The 21,613-nt window shown below is 32.6% G+C and overlaps 1 protein-coding gene across 9 annotated transcripts in view; it reads right to left on the bottom strand.

Moving 5' to 3' along the window:
• The window catches only part of CACNA2D1 (calcium voltage-gated channel auxiliary subunit alpha2delta 1), a gene marked incomplete at both ends in the record, with an annotated part of 412,192 nt that overhangs the window by 124,153 nt on the left and 266,426 nt on the right, over positions 1 to 21,613 (bottom strand). For all 9 annotated transcript variants that reach the window (XM_084230055.1, XM_084230054.1, XM_084230056.1 and 6 more), the window contains one exon: positions 19,803 to 19,932. In XM_084230055.1, coding sequence (XP_084086181.1) covers positions 19,803 to 19,932 — 130 coding nt within the window. The remainder of the gene's footprint in view (positions 1 to 19,802; positions 19,933 to 21,613) is intronic.

Here is a 21,613-nt window from a genome sequence, read left to right as displayed (position 1 = left end):
AGTCCTTAATCACAGAATTTTAGAGCAAGACTCATTCATTACATTTTATCATTCAAATTCCTTTAAACAAAAGACCTTAAAAGTAAAATATATTGCTGCACTAGGATAACTTCTCAAATTACATGACAACAGTTAAAAGTATAAAATATGTGAAGCATCTAAGCAAACAAACAAGTATGAATATTTGAGATTGTTTATGATTTTAGGATATGTTTTTCAGGTTACATGATGAATTAAATTTGACTAAAATTTATGTTAGCTGGTATCCTGAAATAAGCAGACTTGTATCCTCCTAACCATATAAAGTTAAATAGTTCCACAGAATTACTAATATGTCCAAATATTTCTCCATTTCTATACTTTCAGCAAAACTTAGGCTAAACAATAATGAAATAGCTGGGTAATCTACAGAATTCTGGTCGAATAAAACTAATGCAGAATATCAACTGTGCTATAACAAGTTTGTCTCATTCCCTGCATCTGGCTTCTTCATGAACTACTTTCATTACATTTACATACATGCATATGTTTTCATTTTCTCACTCATGTTTGAAAGTGCAAACAGAGTTTATTTAACAGAATGTTTTAAAGTAACTATTCTGGCTACCACTGAGTAAAAAAGCAAGGTGCATTAAAATAGTTAAAAGTTATTATTAGATCTTTAGTTCTGTATTAAAAAGAGTTTATGTAGTTATGCTAGTGTCTTCCTCTTCGCCCAGCAAGTATTTTTAGTCTCTCCTATTTTTCTGATACCATGATACTTTTATATAAAAGGTATGAAACATGATCTCTGCAAGATGGAAAAAAAATTCCTTAGAAAATTACTTATTTTCAGTAATATTATTGATGATGAAACTGTATTGTTCATTTGCAAAGACACACAAAAATAATTGTGACATTCTTATTCTTAAATTCACCAGATTATAAATTTCTATTTGTATTTATATAATATACTTTTTCAAAGTGCAATTATTTTTATTTAAGTCAAAATATTCAATTGAATATCCAGAGAAAGAAATCAAAAATCAAAGGATTTAACTGCAGAAATAATGATATAAATCAGTAACCAAGTAACATTTCATATAAGAATTCCAGAACAAGTTGTCTTTTTCAAGAGAACTTGAAATATTTTTTGGCCATCAAAACAACTTTATTTTTCATTTGGAAAGCTATATTTAAAAACATGGATAGCAATTTTCTGACTTGTCTAGCAGCAATATTTAAATTTATCTTGAGTTTCATAGTCTCAATTTTTATAGTATGTGTATTGCATTATTTTATATATTGTTTATTATAGTAACTGATACCATCCTTTCTCTACCCTCCCCCACCCAAATTATGAGGTTTTACATTCACACAAACTTCTAATTTTTGGTTTAAATGGAGTTCAAAAGCTCACGAGTGGCCTATTTTCCCGTAGAAGACTGGTCAATGGCAATCTATCCCTGGATCCTACTATCAGTTGCTAACAAACTTAGTTAAGTATCTTCTAGCCACTTTAAGAGAAAATTTAGTACTCATTTTCTGTCAACTATTAAGAAATGATCTTTCTCTTCCCTAGAAAATTAGACTTTGCAAAACTAAGTCTTTTGTACAAGTCCAAGGTTAAGCCTATTAAAAGCAGTGAATGCTAGAAAAGCAAACCTTGACTTCTGGGCCTCTGCTTTTAATGGTATAACAGGATTTCACTGATAATTGATTCAGAACGCCAGGCAGACATCTCTATTCTTCCTATATTTGGCTCTAAAAAAACGTGGCCTTGGTGTTCTGAGTGTCTCTCTTCTTAGAGTACTCTATTGTTCAATCTGGCTTCTCAAGGCAAGAAAGAAAATCTAATTTGTAACAGCACAAAAGAAGCACATTCTATTTGCTGCTAATTCTAAATTACGTGACATATCCATAACTTGTTTGTGACATGGAATACAGAATCACTGACAAGTTCTGAATCCAATTTTCTTCTGCAAACTTCAACCCATAGAGTATTACACTGTTGCTCCCTTTTAAGCTGAATACATTTTACTGACTTATTTAAGGTTCAGGGCCTCACCCCATGCCTTGAAGTTACTGTATGACTAACTGAAAAACCCTAAGGTAATTTACAATATCCAAAAGTCACATTTGTAGCTTTCAAATGTGGCAAATATAGGCTAGGGAAAAAATGATTGACATAAACTATAAAATAACTTTGATGAGTCTGTACTGAAAATACTTTTTATAAAACATAAAATAGCTTTGACATCTCTTGGTAAAACCTGTAGATAAATATTAAATCTGTGGAAAGGAACAGATACTAACAATTATTTTTAATAATACCAAATATGATGCAAATAAGAAAACTGGCAAAAATGTTTACTATCATATTTATTTTGAACTAATTTACCATTTGTTAATTATAGCTTTAAATTGAGATACAATGAGCCTATATTATTTCAACTGATGCCACTAGTAATAATATACTCAGTAATATTTATTAAGCACTTGCTGTGTGCTAGCAAGTATGTTAACATTTTTCTATACATTATTGCATTTAACTTTTATAATGACACTTTGAGCAAGATACTATTAATAATATTTACTTTATTAGAAGACAAAAAATAAAACCTAGATAGGGAATGCAATTTGCCAAAAATCACACAGTGAGAGATGTAGAGACAGAATTTAACTGTAGGAATTCAAAATGTGTACTCTTTGTGAGCTATTTATTGCTAATCTTTCTCTATTGATATAATGCTGATTATCTAGAATTTTAAAATATGAAAAAAATCATCTGTGCCTTTCCAGCACAGTGTTCTCCAATTTAGGGACTTTTTGATCATCGTGACTGATGGGAGATTATTGGCATTTAGTGGATAGAAACCAGGGATACTCTTAACCACCCTGTGGTGCTCAGCACAGCTCCACAACAAAGAGTTAACCACCTGGCCAATTAGGATATAGTACCCACGTTTAGAGGCCTCACTCAAGTGCAACTAACTACAAGCACACCATGATTAAATCACTTTGTGAAAGGAGAAATTCCCAATGAATAGCATTGACAAAAAACAATAATAAAACTTCCTCAAAGTAAACGCTGACATATTCTTAAACAAGTATTATTGCATGATATTAAATTATATCACTATTTCCGGTTGCATTTTGACACCCCTTGGGTTAGACACATTTTCATTTTAGTCCTAGAAACTAACACAATATTCTTGTACCTGAATAACGTTTTCAAAACCACCTTTTTAGTGTTCTCTGACTACTGTTGGCCATTTACAGATTATTAGAATAGTCACAGAATGTTGCTTTTTTTTTTTAAATAACTCAATTGTGATGATTATAAACTTATTTTATCTACATTGCAAATACTCATTCTATCCTATATTATAGAAAGTAGTCATTAGAGTAACATTGAAAAGATGAGCTCAGCCAGATGTCACTAGTTTTATTCCTCACCGTTAGTCTCTAAAAAGAAAAATGTTAATAAGGAGAAATTCACTGATCCAATTAAGGGCACAGACAAAAGGAATCCACTTTACGGACTAGATAGTGTGCATAAATATTAAAATGTATGAATTTTTTCAGTGGATTTGGCTAATAGAATCTCATCTAATCCCAGTATAAATGAAAGATTAATAAGGTGCAGGGAGATAGAAGACCAAATCTAATATCTCTAATCGCATGTCAGGCACCAGAATCCACCTGCCACTGAGGATTCCAAGAGCAGAGGCCTCCAAGGCTTGCATGGCCCCTGATGAGGAGATGAGCCTTATTCCTAGTTAATTTGGTACAAATATTAAAAGGTCCTTGTCCTTGTCAATTTTCTAAAGGCCCTGTTCCTGAGATTTCTGGCCTTGCTCCCCATCTCTTTAGTTTCCTGTAGATTGAGCACCTGGCTAATGTCCAGAACACAGCTGTTACGCTTTAATGAAATCTGCAGATTGTGGAGCACGTAGGAGGCACTCAGAAAAAAATCTACTTCATTATGAAAGAAAATAAGAATAATGCAAGAGGGAATAGAAGACACCAGGATCTAAAATCATGTTTATTAATTGAAGGATTCTAATGTCACTTTCGATAAAATGATAATTATCTTTAAGATTTTTTTTTTTTTGGAGGAACCAAAGATTTTGATTAAGAAGTACCATAAGGCTAGGAATCAAGGTAAAAACTTTGTTTTATCCTTTGACCATTCTAATTTTTTGTTGCTAATATTATCAAAACAAAATTAATGATTAGTAACTGTGATAGCGAAGGGTCTTATTACTGGCACAACATGCCACCTAAAACTATTTCATCTCCTGTACTCCTATTACACTTTTCAACTAAAAAAAATGAACATAAATATTAGAAGTATCCTAGATAACATTCAGGGAATGTCAAACAAGCCTCTGAATGAAAGGAAATCAATGCACCTGACTTCTAGTCTAGTCCTTTACTTAGCTGGTTAACAGTCATGTGCACATCTTGTGAAATGGCTTACACAGACCAATGCATTCTACATATCAGCCTATCATTTTAGTCTTGTACATTATTTTCTTTTATTTGAACAGTAACATTTATAAACAGGAATTAGAATGTAATTCTCTGCGTTTATTTTATAATTAAGCAGCATTCCCTTTCTGTCTGCCACCTAATTTCAAAGTTCTCACAACATGAGGCTCTTCATTGGAATTTGGTAGTTTTAAAATTATGATTTGATTTTTAGGAATAGTGCATGATTTGTAAATACAAATCAGGAGGTTTAGTATAATCATCTAAAGAAGTTAATACAATTTCTTCCATCAGTATCATTTCACAGTCATTTCTCATTAAAAAAATGACAATTAAAATTATAAAACTTAATCACTTCTATACATTGGAGTATTTCAATAAACACAGAGCCTGCCAAAGTTTGAACAAATGAAAATAGCTTTAAATGCCTTAAACACTTTTATTTTAAAGTTTTAAAAGGGAAAAAATGTGTTTTTTTAATTCAACTACAAGAACATAGAAGTTGAAAGCCATGTAAGAATGAATACAGAAATAAGACCAAAGTTAAAGGACTCCAAATTGAAGGGTTTTAAATACATACTATAAATTGTTTTTCCAGTGATGCCTTTTCTTTGAGGAATTTATAAATTGATTATGTGAATGTATGTGGTATGAACAAAAACTATTCCTGCTGACTGGCATTACACTCACAGCTGTGTGTCCTTCACTTGACCTTGGGGAAGTGCTTCACCCTCTATGTCTCATGCTCCATCCCTGCACAGTGGAGATGGTGACAGAATCTGCGTCACAGAGCAATCTGGAAAATGACATGTGCTTAAGCACTGCTTGTCACTTAGTAACCACACAACCAATGTTATCTGCAGAATCATCATTTTTATTTTATTTATCTCTTAATAGTCAGCATTTAGAAGACGATAAACACCTTGATGGAGCAATTTTGATCAAGTTGCTAAAATGCTAGGGTAAGTGATTAAAACTTAGAATTCTTTCCTCAAGGAAACTGTACACTCACCTCTTCCCTAAGTTCATGTCCAATAGCACAACTTAATTTTTTGTTATGTATCTCATGAAGAAAATAGTGGGTAACCTTTCCAATTCATTTACTCTGTTATAAGAGGTGAAACTGAAAAAAAAAAAAAAAACACTCTAATGGTAGAAATATATATATATAAGAACATATATTTTTATATATTCTAAGGGCTCCTAGAATCAAATTACATTGGAAAATGCGCCTCTGAGTATAGTGTAGACACACCAAAGTTTTGGTGAAAAATTAAATTACCTAAGATCTAATATGCTTATCAGACACCAAACACAAAAAAACTTATTAGACACCAAACAACAAAAAACTCCAGTTGAAAATTACAGGCAAAATTAGATAAAGGAAATTGCTTGCCTTTGCTCTGAAGACTGCCTAAATACATGGGGGTTTAGTCTTCATATGGACCTGGACTGTGGAATTCAGAAAGAAGCATCAGAAAGTACCGGAGCTGACTAACAAGTTATGGTTGAAGGAAAAACTCTTGTCTCGGGGACAAGAGTGATCCTGTCTATGATATACACACTGCTTGGTTTGTGTGAACCTGTTTTAGGACAAAGTTGCCTGGTGACTTCAAAATAGGAAGATCAGATACAGTGAAACACGAAGTACATATTAGTTGGCCATAATCAAGAGAACAATCCATTGGCTTAAATATCATGCACACCTCAGAGTGAAACAAAACCAAAAAAAAAAAAACAAAAAACAAAACTGTATATTTTTTTCTTTTGAGTCATTACTGGGAAACTGAAGTACAGATTATTGCTGATGAGGAATGAATTGTAAATCCTTTCTAAGAAAACGTGAGGTTGAGTCTTCACTCAGAAGTCATTGTTGAATAAGACTGAAAGTAAGCTGGTAGGGATGGCAAAAATAAGGTAGCAAGCTAGTACAGTCAGGCTGGGGAGGAACAGCTGAGTTAAAAAATGCAGTGTGTGTGTGGGGGGTGTGCTGCAGGTTGGGGAAAAATTATCTATAGACTGTAGTGACAGGTTTCTGGGTTAAACCTGGCTCAAATTATTAACAAAGATAGGGAGACTGGAGGAGAGGTGTATTTGAGGACAACAATGAAGAATTCAATTTTGAACATAATGTAAGGTGCCTGGAGATACCCCTTATAAAGGGTTATATAAAAGACAAAGAACTGAATCTACAGCTTAGCCATCAAGTCTGTAGGCAGAATCATAGTTGGAGTCATTGTTTCAGTGATAGAGCTATTGATTTGAATGAAAGTACCACTTATTGATACCATTAAGCTTCAGGACACCTTAATGGAAGAAGTTTTACTTCTCAGAGAGGTGGCCAAAGGAAACAATGTGAACCAAACACTCGCAAACAACATCTTTTCCATAAAAAGGAATCAGCGTCTAGTGTGCTTTACTATGGATTGTTTTCATTTAATGAAACAGTAAAGTGTGCTTTTCAAATGATTTTCACATCTGCATTAAAATAAATGTACTGAGTACAAATTCCATGTCTCTATGCATGATTCACCATTCATCGTGAAGAATATAAAAAGATAGTGAAACCAATAAAAACCCATTATCATCTAATGTATTTTTTTTTGAATTCTGCTTTTTAAAAATAGTTATTGACTTAAATCAAGTACCCAGGGATACAATGCCTGCATCTCTTGTATGAAGAGCACTTTAACTAATGCTTGCTGTGCACTTGGAGAATAAGCAATTTCCCTTCTGCCTGTTAGAATGATGAAGTAATCTATTGTGCCTTTACACTTACAGAGAGCCTCAAGAGACTGAGGCTTGATGATTACACGGTCTTACAAGATCATAAAGTTCTACCACAGGAGTCATCTATGTATTAGAAACACACTTCAAACTGCTGAACACACTCTCCTCCACATCACTGTGTGGCTCCCTTCTGCAATTCATTTGCACCTTTGCTCTCAGAAATGATTTAAACCTCTACAAGAAACTCTGAATGCACTCATTCCAACCACCCTTGTTCATCAGAAGATGAGGGTGACAAGATTTAATTATTTAGAAATAGCTCAAGTATTTCTAAAAGGGAAACATCAGTCTTTCAATAAAACTTAATATCAATTGTATGGGGAATATAAAAATAAAATTTATTTATTAAAAAAAAAGAAAGAAAAAAAAACTTAATATCAGAAGGTAACATACAGATGAAGACTTTTTAAATCTATTATTTCAAAGACCATAACATTAAGCAGATGTGAAGTTATAAAAACATTTTTAGTTACCGTTCTCGAATATAAACATTGATGGTTTATTGCAAAGAATTTTACCATTCTTACCAAAATGGTTTTTTGAAGGGGGCCATTAATCTAAAATTTGCTTTTAAAAGAAGTCTGTACTTGCCTGTCACTTTGTTTTCTACATCAAACTGATGGAAGCCAAGATCTTTTATGTTTATCATTTTCTCTGGCCTTGCAAATAAATCTGAACTAAAGTCTTTTCATTTTTTTGATTCAACTGAAGTTCTTTTATATTTATTCCACTAAAGTATCACTCTTCCATTTTCTTGTCCTTTCCCCTGCTACTCCTAAACATGCTATCTCCAGCATCTTTCATTTTAAACCAAAAGCCTATGTATTTTATTGTTCTTTACCTTGTTTTTGTATATTTTCTATTTTTTAAACTACACACATTTAAATAAAGGAGCAAGACCTTCACAGACAAGAAAGTAGAGGGGGTGTGCACACATGCTTGTGCACAGCAGCCTATTATTCTATCCTCTGTTTAAACTTTGTAGCCTTATAATATGCATAATCAATATCACTTAGTGAATTCATTTCAAAAGCATTTAGTTATTATAGACCCTCTAAACACTGCCAAAACTTCACATAATTATTTTCTTGGGAGGACAGAAAAACAACTTTTTATGCTTTTTGAAATCTAAATATAATGAGATTGAGCTCAGTTTTTCTTTGTACATTCTCAAAGAGGCTTCTCCTGAACACAAATGGATTCTCTCAGTCCCAAGACTAAGTGCAGTGATCTTTTCTATCACTCAGTATGATCTTATGAATCATTTCATAGGAAATTTACTTTTTAAACCAAATTTAAAAAATTAATCCTATTGTCTAGAATTCAGCATCTTTTATTAAAGTTCATAAAACTTTCACAGGTTGTGTTAGATATCTTTGGAGTATAAAAACATATACATTACAATGAAAACTTCCCTGAAACACAGGGATATTATTTGTCATGCTCACTTGTAAACAATTCTATTTCTTAGTTCAGAAAAAACTAAAGTCTATGCTATCAACACATTATAGACTATGGAAATTTTTTTTTTCCAGTTTAAGATTTTTTTATCTGAAATTTTAATCAAAGCAAAGGTTACTAGAAAAATCTTTACACTTGAAGGATACATATGAAATGTGTAAGTATGTGGACTAATACAAAGTAAAATGTGGATTGAGCAGGAGATTTGAAATGGTATTGTACGTATTTTAATTTACAGAATGTTTCAAACAAAGGTGTTTGTTTCAAACTATTCTTTTTATTTGGGTCAAGATTTATGTGTTGCATGTTTTCAGATTTTTCTGAAAAAAATGTTTTAGTGTTATTTTCTAAATAAAACATGTAATTAAAAGTTTTTGAAATAGACAATTTGTAATTATGGCATTAAAATGTATGAATCATAGTTAAGGCCATGGATTGGTGGATAAATATTTTGAAATAAAGTTGAATTAAAAAATTTGGTAATATTTTGGGCCACCAGAGGAGGGTCCCATATGTCGCGCAGACCTCTCCTGCTGCCCGCTGCTCCCCTCAGCAGTGTACTTCGGTCCTTCTGCCTGCTCTGCTCCCCACTCTGGCTCTGGTGAATTCTCTCACCAGCCCGCGCTTCTGACTATACCCAGTGCTTGTATGTATGTATGTATGTATAAATAAATAAATAAATCTTTTTAAAAAATTGGTAATATTTTACTTGAAATCCATATTAAAAACAATGTGCATGTATAAATACACATATACGTGTATATAAACATATATGCGTGTATATAAATGGGTGTGTGTATATAGCTCCCAAACAAATGTAGATACAGACATAATAAATGTGCAATATTATATAATACACTCTTATCCTGGTGGATTTTTATACACATAAGGTTGTATAAATGGATTAAATTTGAAGTAACAATACACTAACAAAAGATGAAAGTCTAAAGGAGAAATCAACTATGCACATAAGCCACAAAATTTGAAGTTTTAATTATGTTTTGGGAAAAACAAAATTCTCACTTTTCATTGTACCAAAATCCCCTCTATCTTTATATAGAAGATTTGAACTAAGTATGGCCAAAATCTTAGGCAGGCAAATGGGAAACAACAACAACAACAACAACAACAAATCACACATAAACTTCAGCATAATTTACCCAAAAATTCAACAAATGAACACCAGTCAAATGTCAAATGAGAGATGGAACTAAAAGTTTTAAAATAAAACTTCTAAAGAATACACTTTACTATTAATTTGAAAATAAGTCATGTAATATTCACAGTGGATCCATTGATAGACTGTCATTTTTTCAATTTCTACTAAAACGTTATCCTTTGTTTTAAGAACAGAGGGTGTAGCATACCCTAGTTACAGTCATGGTTTATAATATGTCATATGGACAACTGGAGAGCAAAAATAAAATATTTTACTGACAACTTAGATCAATTGATCGATCAATTTGATAATCTTTAGAATCAGGTTCAATTCAAATCTCAATTTTAAAATGGCCTCTAGTTCAGTGATTGCATGGTACATGTTAGCTCAACCATATTTTATCATAAATTGTGTTGCTTAATTATAGTGGAAAGAGTAGTTAACCTCACATAATATGGTTAATGGGTTAATTTTGAACAATGTAAAGTGAACTGATAAATTGAAGGCAACATCATTTCAACTTCCAAGATTTATGTATTTTTATAACACTGTGTTTTTACTGTTGACTTGGCAATAAACTAAATATGCAGATTTAAAACTGTCAGAGCTTAAGATCATTATATCATACAACATCCTGAGAGTGAACTACAGGTTTTGTTTCCCTTCATCTATCAGTTTTAAAAACTAGATGAAGGAGGAGAAACGAGAATGAAATGCAGAATAAGAAAATGAAAGTGACATTATGTATTTGTAGATAAAAGAAATTTTTTTGGTGTGGTCTTTAATACTGACTAAAAATTAGGTTTTTGAATTAATATAGGAGATAAAACTTTCAGGTTCATATTTTCATTTTAAGATTTTGGGAAAAAAAAAATCAGGATGCTGAAGAAGGCAGATTAGTCAGTCATTTTTTAAACAGAATGATGACCCAAAGTTTAGGAAGATTAGTTAGGCAGAACCTCAGAATACTTTGTGTGAGAATAGTGTGTGTGTTTCTATGCTTTCTGTAAGTATGATGTGTATATGATTTCAGTGGTTAAACAGTTTTTCTTTCTCATCCTACCCATCACTTATTATTTATGGAATCCAGGTGTAAAAGAAAGGTGGTGTAGACGCATCAATCCAACTACCTACAATGAGGGAGGTTCCATCTGTCTGGTTCCAACTATTTGGTCATAGAGCCAATTTATAGGAGTATCCTGGAGATTTATTCTTTATATAAAAGTAGCCTAATTCACTGTCTGTGTATTCCCTGACCACATTGGGAGGTTACCAATAAAGAACAGAAACAACAGGCAAGGATATCAATGGGACATTTCTTCCTCATGTTTCAGTCTGAGTGAGTTAAGGTAACAAAGGCTACTGCCATTTGCAGGAAACAAGTAGAAGCAAAAAGTTGTTACACTAAAATGAAATAACTAGTAAAGCCTATGGTATAATCTTTACAATGCTATATACCCTTAAGCAGTGTTCCTAAAAAGTGCCATATATTAATAACTTGTAAATTCTGCAATTCTAAATATGGATATGACTAGATTTGATCTAATGGCGATAAATATTAACTAAATCCAATCTCAATATTTGCACAGTTCATTGTCCGATAATTTTCAAATCTGATTTCGAACATTAAAACAAAGTAGTCTTGACATCTTTAGTCCATTTAAAAACTTTTTAACAGGATTTTAAAACTATCTTCTACATTTCTCTTCATCTCTAGAGAAATCTGTAAAATTTCCATGAAACAAAATGCCAAATGATTAAAAATTCTCATCTTAAATTCCAGATTTCCATTCTTTCTCCAATTGTCAATCCCTTTTTAATTTGCTGTGAACAGTACTGTCAGTCTGTTTTGAAAGCTATTCTAATTTAAGATTTCATTATCTCTCTTCTTCAACCTTTGAAGGGTCTGTCACTTGAAATACCCAACATAAAAAGCTACCCTGGTACACTTCTGATTTCCAGTTATCAATTTCCAGAGGCACTGAATTGTGTACACATCTTTTTTTTTATGTCTTCCCTCTATGTTCTCTTTAATTTGATAGAATGAGTAAACATTCTTATATGTCAACCCCACTCTTAGAGTCAAAAATACTAAATAAGTGGACCATTAAATTGTTGAAAATTGCTGTTCAGAAAGACTAAATATATTTACAATATATTTTCTTTATAGCACAATTCTTAATAAAATGTAAAAGTGAATAAAATCTAGGAAATATAATATGTAGTATAATATTTGAAATCCCCTTTACAACAGGCATTGAGAAATGGTTATCAGCTCCAAGAAATCATGGCAAGATCTGTGGTATTTCCTGGTGAGTTATGTATATGGTGGCAGAATTCTGGGATTTAAGTGTTCTATATATGGGAGTTATCTTTATTCATGAGAAGTACAAGTCCAATACCCAGATTCACTGTGTCAACATGTATTCTTACCTCACTTAAAAATCTTTCAAAAAATTTTCTATTTATTCCTTATATGTTTGGGCAAATATGCAATAGCATAATCTTGAGAATGAAACATAGTACAAGACATGTGCAGCAAAACATTGAGTCACACAATATTTTGCCCCTAAGTTTGGCTAACTTGTAGCCCCTCCCAAGGCTGCTGTGAAGCATGTAGGATGCCACATGCAAGCATGTAGTATGCCACAATCTTCTATAGTATAGCAGGTGATTCTGGGAGGCAAATTCAGAATACAACCCAGGGCCATAGAAGCAACTACCTATAAATTTTTACATAGTATAGGGATGTGTGTCTGCTAGGTAAAACTAATTATGGAAAAGAATCCTGCAAAAAAATCTCTAAGTAACACATAAAATATCTCTGCAAGAAAGAGAGTCCATTTAAATTATCTACATGACCCCTCTCTATCCAGTACTGTTCAAGGTGACCCAACTAAGTAACATTATCTTCTTCCTTCCCTTTCCTCTCATGCTTCTACTCCCAGGAGGTAAATTTCACATAGCTACTGAAGGACTCACCACCTTTGACAACTTTGGACTGTAGACATTCATTAGCCCAAATTTAGGGTAGGGGAGAGGAGTTAACAATAACTCAGATTTGGAATTTTGACTACCTTGCTGGAATAAACATTTTTCAGAGACTTTTTGAGTCACCAGGAAAGTCATCTTTACCGAGTCATTCACTGAAAAAGTTGAAACAACTAACAAAGGTAGATTTTCACAACAAACCACATGCCACAGTTATGTAAGAAAGTGGTTCATATAGAAAACAAAAACCAGTAGTAGCTATCTCCAGAAATAATTTACAAGTTTATTTTCAGTGAGACATAGGGCTTTTTAGAAAATAATTCTAAGTATTATTATAGCTTAAAATATTCCTTGAGTTTCAATTAATGGACAGGAATGCTTCACAAATTCAACCAGGGGGAGAGAATCTATGTGTGATCAGTTTATAATATGCACATAAGACTATTAACTGCACAGATTAGTAGAAAAGTGTCAAAAGTAACTTCAGCACCATCTTGGACACAGGTCACTGTGACCAAATGACTAGATAATCAATAAAGTTATTATAGTTTATTCTGCCTCTGAAAAATAACTAAACCACACTTTAGTGGCTTTTATAGAGCCTTGGTACCCACTAAGTAATTTAGGGAATTCTCCATGAAAACATTAATATTTTTACTATTTACCTCAAAGTACAAATTTAAGTCTATTTATCTGTTCAGTATGGTAAGCATTAATTAATTTCCAGAGCCAATCACTTCAAGGTGAATTGCAGAATCCAGGATTCTGAATTAAAATGCAAAAAAAGACCTTGTAAATTCAAATGTCACAGTTGATTATTCCTAAATATATTCCAGTTTAAAAATGAAATACATAACTTTTTCATAGTTTTCTACTTCTTCTTTTAAACCTGAGTTTAAACCTATATCAATTTTTTTCTCTTGAAACAAATTTATGTCCTAACTCAGATTGTCAACACAAAATAACAGAGTAGGTAACTTAAAAAATTTGTTTTCTCCCAAGTTCTAGAGACTGAAAAGTACAAGATCAAGACGCCTGCTGATTCAGTTCCTAGTGAGAGCTGTCTTCCTAGACTACTACCTTCTGTTTTGTCCTCATATGACCTTTCCTCTGAATGTGTACTTATCTCTTTTAAAGCCACCACCAATTCTACCAGATCCTACCAATCCTACCACAATCTCCCAACATTTATAACCACACTTAACCTTAATTATCTCCTACAGTCCCTATGCATATAAAATCACATTGAAGGCTTCAAGTTCCAACACATGAATTTGGAGTCAGGAGAGGATAAGTAGAGATACAATAGCATCTATAGCAATTTGCAAAATATATAAATCTGCAATTAATAATTGGTCTATTTTTCTGTAATCGAAAATGTATTAGGGGCTAGTATTCATGAAATCAGAATAATACCATATCTTTGGCATTTGAGTTTAAATGTAGCCAACACTGTCGTATCAGGAAATGAATAGCATATTGCTACCTATGAAATGCACACATTACAGAAACATCACTACAGAAAGACAGTGTAATGAACTTTCTATTCCCTCTGCCTACCACCTTGTAACCCAGGTGATTTTGGCACTCATGTTCACCAAGCCTATGAAAATCTGTGACCTTCTGAGATACTATTTTAAAATTCAGCTCTCCATAACTAACCTAGAAACTACCCACAGTTCCTCACTCTTATTTTTATCTAGATCATTTATTATACTACAACAGATCCCAATATCTTAATTATTTTATGACCCATTCTTGTCCCCCAGGATGCAAAAATCCATTAGTGGAAGGGATTTTGTCTATTTTTTCAGTGTTACACTCCCATTATATATTAAAGTTCATGACATGTAACAGGTACTTCAAAAATATTTGCTAAATGAATGTGCTAGACATAAAATTTCATCTTTACTTTGCATTTTTTTTTTAACCAGGATATAGATTCTACATGTAAAATGTACATGAAACTAATTTTCTTAAATTAGTAAAATTTCACCTGATTACTGGCTGACTACAACAATCAAATGGTAATACCATGTCGAATTTAATATAGTCCTGGTTATCTTATGAACTTTCCCATATTTCTATTACAATAATAACTGTTAGTAACATTTTATATCAACCCTACAATACTACTTTATTATGTAAGTGATTTTGCTTCACATATTAACAAAATTCATAATTTGATATGACAGAAAAACTCTTTCTCCTGCAGCTTTTTCTAAGATATTCCATAAAGCAAAATATAAAAAAAAGTATTAGATAAGAAACATTGTGCACTCATACTAGAACTGCAATTAAAATATATTAACAGATATTATAGGTGATGTAGTTAAAAGGAAAGAATGCATATTTGAAAAACAAACACAGAAAGATTAATTTATAATTTAAATCCAATACACTTTTAGGGAACTATTGCCAACCAATGTTGCCTCAAAAAATGAAACAATGAAAAGAACAAATGAGGAAATCCCAGTGTTTGCAACAACATGGATGAACCTTGAAGGCATTAGGCTAAGAATAAGACTGTACGACCTTACTCATATATAGAAATAAAGCAAACAAACAAAAGCACCTCAGAGAAAAAGATTTCAGCCTTGTGGTTACCAGAAGCAGTGGTAAGGTTTAGACAAGGGGTTGGGCAGGAGAAGGGAGATGGAATTGGAAAAGTATCTCAAAAAAACTGGAAAAATACATAGAAAAAAAAGGCAAAAGTAAACTAATACTGCTTTATAATCAAATGTTGATTATTTTGGAACAGATCAGACCTTCTATAATCAGCCAACAGGAGATTACAGAAGGTTAGCTCAACAGCTGTCAGCAAAAGCAGGGCAGTTTCCTTCCATAATTTTTGCAGTATCATTTGCTTTATTTTTAGTAAACATGAAAATAAATCACAACACAGTATTAGTGATTATTAGTAGTTCAATTTATTAAGAATATTTTAGTAAAGCATGAGACTTCAAAGAATAATTCTTGAAAAGTCTCCTGTCTTTTATAAAAATGAATATTTGATAGATGTATTTTGCAATAAAAAGCTGGATTTTTTTTTTTTTTTTTTTAGTTTCTGAAGTAGAAATAATAATGGCCTTGCTTACATTATCAAATTAGTGTAAGGACAAAAAGAGAATCAAGTGCCTGGAAGTGTTATGCAAATCAAGGTCCTTATTACTAGTTTTCTTGTTAATGTATTTTTGGAATATATTACAGGATAATAATTTCACAAATAAATATCTACATAAATTTCCATGGATAAATGACTACAGAATATTCTATAAACACTCTCTCAATACTCAAATCTAAACTAATTACAAAATTAATAAAGTTCTGTAATTAAAACCAAATTGTCAGAATATTCAGGCCTTCTTTTACTAAGTTCTATGCTGTTTTCTATGCTCTTAAATAGATCAACTAAATCTGATTAGTTCTGGTTTGGGTACCCTTTAAAGTAAAATTAATGAAATTCTCAAAAATGAAAAATTTTGAACATAAATATACTATTCTGAAATTTTAAATATATCACTGAGCAAAAATAATTACATTTCAATTTAAGGAATTTTTTAAAAAGGCATCACCTTTGTGAAATTAGTACACGATGCTTATGAGAACTATGCAATTGTCTTTAAATGAAAAGAAGCTGTTCCCTGCAGTGAAGCCTTCAATTGAAGTGCACTTTCACATTTATTAAATTCAGAAGCCAAGAACAATCCTGTAAATCTTGTATGTTCTGATGAACTTCATGAAGAATACCAGTAATTATTAAATTTAAGATTTTGTTGACATTTCTGATTTTACTCCATTGCCATTGACTCACTCTGTCCACAACACCAGATATGAATTTTAAAGGAATACAGGCCAGGCGAGGTCACAGTCACACTGATTAGATTTCAGCAAAGAAAGACAATTCAATATTAAGATAAATGGGACTAAATAAGCAATCCAAAGACAGCACTTCTTTAAAAAATAAAAATGCCATACATCAAAATGTGTCTTCACTTCTGAAAACATTTAAATATTTTATCTTATTGATTTCCAAAGTGATTAAAGTATTTTTTTATCCTCTGGGACTATTAAAACTATCCTCTATAGATGTTTCCAAATAGTGTATTCTAAATTGGAAAGACTATCATTTACACATAGCCAATGCCTTTATAGGATACTGTAAAAAAAGTAAGTGTATACTATGTGACCGTTAATGTTCTTTTAAAAAATTATGCTTTGATTTATATTTTTGTATCATACTCTCATACTCATATCTGTTCCAGCATAAAATAGATGGAGATTTAATTATGACTATGAAGAAAAGAACAGTGATTCTCACGCTGTATGCGTATAGTACCATCTCCAAAGGATAATCCTGGTCCCAAATAATATAACTGAGTTAAAGTTCACTCATGAAAATAAGTAGGGAGGGTGTTAAAAGACTCATTTAATATTTCATCTATCTGAAGGGAGGGAGCTGGGGTATGAGGACACTGGTGGGGTAGCCTGGCAGTTAAGTTTGCACACTGCAATAAGTCTGAAATTGCCATATGGATTGGGCTATAACATCAAACTGTCCTATTTCCCAAGTTATCCTTGCCACCCAGTCACACTTGCTTCCACACAAACACAGAGAGGGGAACCATGCTATACCAACTATCTCATCTTCCCCACCTGCTAAATCAATAAGCAAGCAGATTAAAACCACACTACACTTATCTTTATGTTCCCTTTCTTTGGGCACAGCAATTATTTATGTACTTCAAATACTGGAAAAACAAAGGTTTCTTTTTTTTTTTTCTTTTTTTTTTCTTTTTTTTTTTTCTTTTTCTTTTTTTTTGAAAAACAAAGGTTTCTCAAAGAGGATAAAAGTTTGGTAAGTAGCTAAGATTCTGGTCACACCACGCACCTCTGAGTGGTTATTGTTTTAATTTCTTTAAAGTCTTCCATATAAGTATATATTTTAAACAAAGTGTTCCACATTACAACTATAAATGACCTATTTCAATATTTGGTTGACATTTACACACTGCCAAATTTAAGGAAAAAACTCCCAAGTGAAACAACAAAACAGAAACACATTTGTTGATATACCCAACAGTTGGCTAAAAAATTTGACATAAGGTAGAAAATAGTTCTTAAAAAATATAAACACAACATACAGCTCAGTATGAAATGAAATTAGAATTACCAATGATAATTCTTTAAAGAGGAGCATAACCGTCAAAGTGAAAACAAATGTGTATCTAAACCCTAGGTAGTTCCTGAAAGAATCTGGAATTAATAGTGTGAGCTGGATTGCAAAGAATTCAAACAGTTCTCGTGTACCATGAGGAACCACCTACGTGCACAACTTTTTCTATTCTAGGTCATTAAAGTAAATTATGTTTAATATTTTTAAATGATAGGATGAACACACCATATAATTTTTAATTTAAAAGCAAACAAAAAGAATAATTTGATAGATGACATTTATAATAGGAAAAGAACCACACATGCATTTAAAATTTCCCTTTTAAACAAATAATCTCAGAATCCAAAGAATAAAAGCTAATTTATAATATTAGCACCTGCATTTAGTCTACTTTATCTAAGAAACTTTGTCATTAATAGCAAGAGCAATCATTTAAATTGCATTTACTATTAGTTTGGCACTATTAGGAGAATTTAACCTTTATATACTCAAATGTCTTCTTGAATTAGTCATCTTAATCTCATTTTACAGTAAAGAAAATACTTGCCCAGAGAAGTTAAAGGATCTGCCTAAGAAAATACTACATTTAAAATTTAAATCTGGGGCCTCCCTGGTGGCACAGCAGGTTGTGCACTGCACTGTGAAGCTGTCCACAGCCTCTGCTGCATGGGTTGGATTCCCAGCCTGTCAGGGAGATACCCACATGGTGTGGCAGACCTCTCCTGTCTCGTCCGCTGCTCCATCTGCCTGTTCTGCTCCCAACTCTGTCTCTGGTGAATTCTCTCACCCTCCCGCGTCTCTGACTGTACCCCAGTTCTTGTATAAATAAATAACTCTTTAAAAAAATTTTAAAAATAAAATTTAAATCTGAACTCTGGCAATCTGGCTCCAGAATCTAGGCAGTTCTGAACACACCCCGATACCACATACACTCTGCAGTCTCTCTAACAGGAATATGGGAAATATGCTTTTAGAAATGTGAAGTGGTTCTATCAATCCTTATTATTTACTTATGTGAAAAGGTTAAGGGCTGGTGGAGAGAGGGTTAGAACACCATAAAGTAGCATCTCTGAGCTCTTGCTTCCTGAGTCACAATTAATCCTCATAAAAGACTGGGATGTCCATGGGAAATTCCTCAAAATTCTCAGGCTGTGCCCTTGATAATAGAAAGGGTGTTTCTGAGAAACATCACTGGCAAAAGCTTCCATCCCTGTATCTTCCTAAATATCTTTCTTCCCTCCCTCACAGTGAAGCCTTCTTAATCAAGTCTTGCATTTAGTGGTTTTCTATTTCTTTAGGCCTTATTGTTCATAGTTCTTCCCAACATGTCTTTTTATCTTGAGCTCACAACTTATTGGAAGGGAAGAATATTTTGCCTATATTCTAGAGAAACAAAGAAAGGGAAACCGAAAAAAACAGAAGATGTGATAAGATCTGTAGAGCTTAAAATAAACATCTGTCTCCTGAATGTTTCTGAAGGATGTTTGCTTGTGTACCTGCATACATGATCCGTAGTTTTGATGATTTTTAAAGCATTTATCTGTTACTAATAAGCTATTGATGTCAATTGGGAAAGTATACTTATTTACTAAATGGTAGAGAGTAGTTCAGACACAACAAATATCCACAGTGAGCTATCATATTTCATGCATATAGTTCATACTTTACCACAAATTTAAATAACATGTAAATAAAACAGCACCATGTTTGCTCTTTTTTTCCCCCCAAACGTGAAATACTTTTACTTACAGCCCTCGTAGATGTCTGTGGGAATGTGGACTGCTGCATGCTGATAGGATATTCGTCGTCCAAAATTTGCATCATGTTCAAATTCTGGTTTTATCCTCTGACTCCCTGGTTCACTGTCATTTTTTTCAGGCTACAAAGGAAAGAGACGATAAACAGTATTACAACTTCAGTTAACACAGATTCTCACATTCATGTTTTCATTTGCTAAGTGCACGTTCTTTAAAAAATAAAACCATCAGGGTATTTTAAAATAAAATGCCAAAATATTAATTTTCTCAGTACTGCCATTACTCAAGTCCAGGCTAAATGACCAAATTTGTTATTAAAATGTGCATGAAAAGATCAGGTGCTTTTAAATTCAGCCGTATTATACATATCCCCTTGAAATAAATTCCACAATTTATTTTACCAAGTTTTTAATATAGTTGATTAAAATCCTTGAATTAACAACTAATGGTATAGATAACCACAAAAAGATCAATAATGAAAAATTGTTTTGTCATATTTTCCCTGATTTTTGCATATTTCCAGCTGTATCAATTTGTTTTTTAAAAATAGTATACTAAAAAGATCTCTTTTAACTGTCACTACAATTAAACCTTAACTAGAACCAATTTGTTCTGCAAGGTAGGAGCTGAGATTCAATCAATAATGATTTCAGAATATCCCACAGGAGTTTAAGGTTGAAAATTAATTTTCTACCTATTCAAACTATGCTCCTGATGCTGAATTACTTTATTGCCCTCCTTTAACAGGAAACTAAGGATTTCACTCAACTGCATTCATGTAACAATATCTAGGGTGATTATGTTAAACCTTTTAAGTTCAAATAGTTGTTTTATCTCTTCCCTAACTTCTGTTTTTAATCACAACCCTGTAAGTTCAACTTCATTTTAGAAACCAGAGTTTTCCATATTCCTAAAGTGATCTTCTGAAACCAAAACTGGAAAAAAAAAATTACATTTAACAGCACATTGCAGTGATAGAAACAATACACTTTTAACATTTATACAAACACAAATGAATGTATTTTTTCATAAGGAAGCAGCAACAATAGACACTGGTAAAGTTTCTAAATCTGTTGGGTCTGAGATATCTCTAGGTAATTAAATCATTTTATTAATTTATGACCAAATTATTGTTAAATGAAACATTAAAGAAAACATAAAAATGCACTCTACATAAGATGTACTACTCTGTGAAAACTGATTCAGTTAGATACGACTGTGGATGGTGCTCGCTTCGGCAGCACATATCCTAGATACGACTGTGTATGTGATACTTTGTGTGTTTGTGGGTATGTGAAATTATAAAATTGGTCATTAATAAAAAAATACTGAGAACAGACAACTATTTCTTATTTGTGTGAAAGTTAAACTGAACATACGGAATAACAAAACAGTAGTGTTGAAAATCTAAAATTTGGGGCCTCCCCTGGTGGCGCAGGCAGTTGAGCACCTTGCTGTGAAGCTGTCTGCAGCCTCTGCAGCACGGGTTCGATCCCAGCTGGCCAGCAAGGGTCCCATATGGCGCAGCAGACCCCTCCTGTCTCGCCCACTGCTCCCCTCAGCAGTGTATTTCATCAGTCTGCCTGTTCTCTTCCCCGCTCTGTCTCTGGTGAATCCTCTCACCCTCCTGCACCTCTGGCCTGTACCCCGGTTCTTGTATAAAATAAATAAACCTTTAAAAAAATCTAAAATTGGGAAAAATAGTGGCATGCAAGAAACATCATTTCTACTTTTGTCTAAAGTAGAGGTTCAGAAAGCAGAAATAGAACACAGATGAAAAGAAAAAGAGAAACCACAGAGCAA

Source organism: Talpa europaea (genome assembly GCF_964194135.1).
Source record: "Talpa europaea genome assembly, chromosome: 3".
NCBI classification, from domain to species: domain Eukaryota; kingdom Metazoa; phylum Chordata; class Mammalia; order Eulipotyphla; family Talpidae; genus Talpa; species Talpa europaea.
Note: the sequence above shows the minus strand (reverse complement) of the source record. Positions and strands in the feature narration are given on the sequence as shown.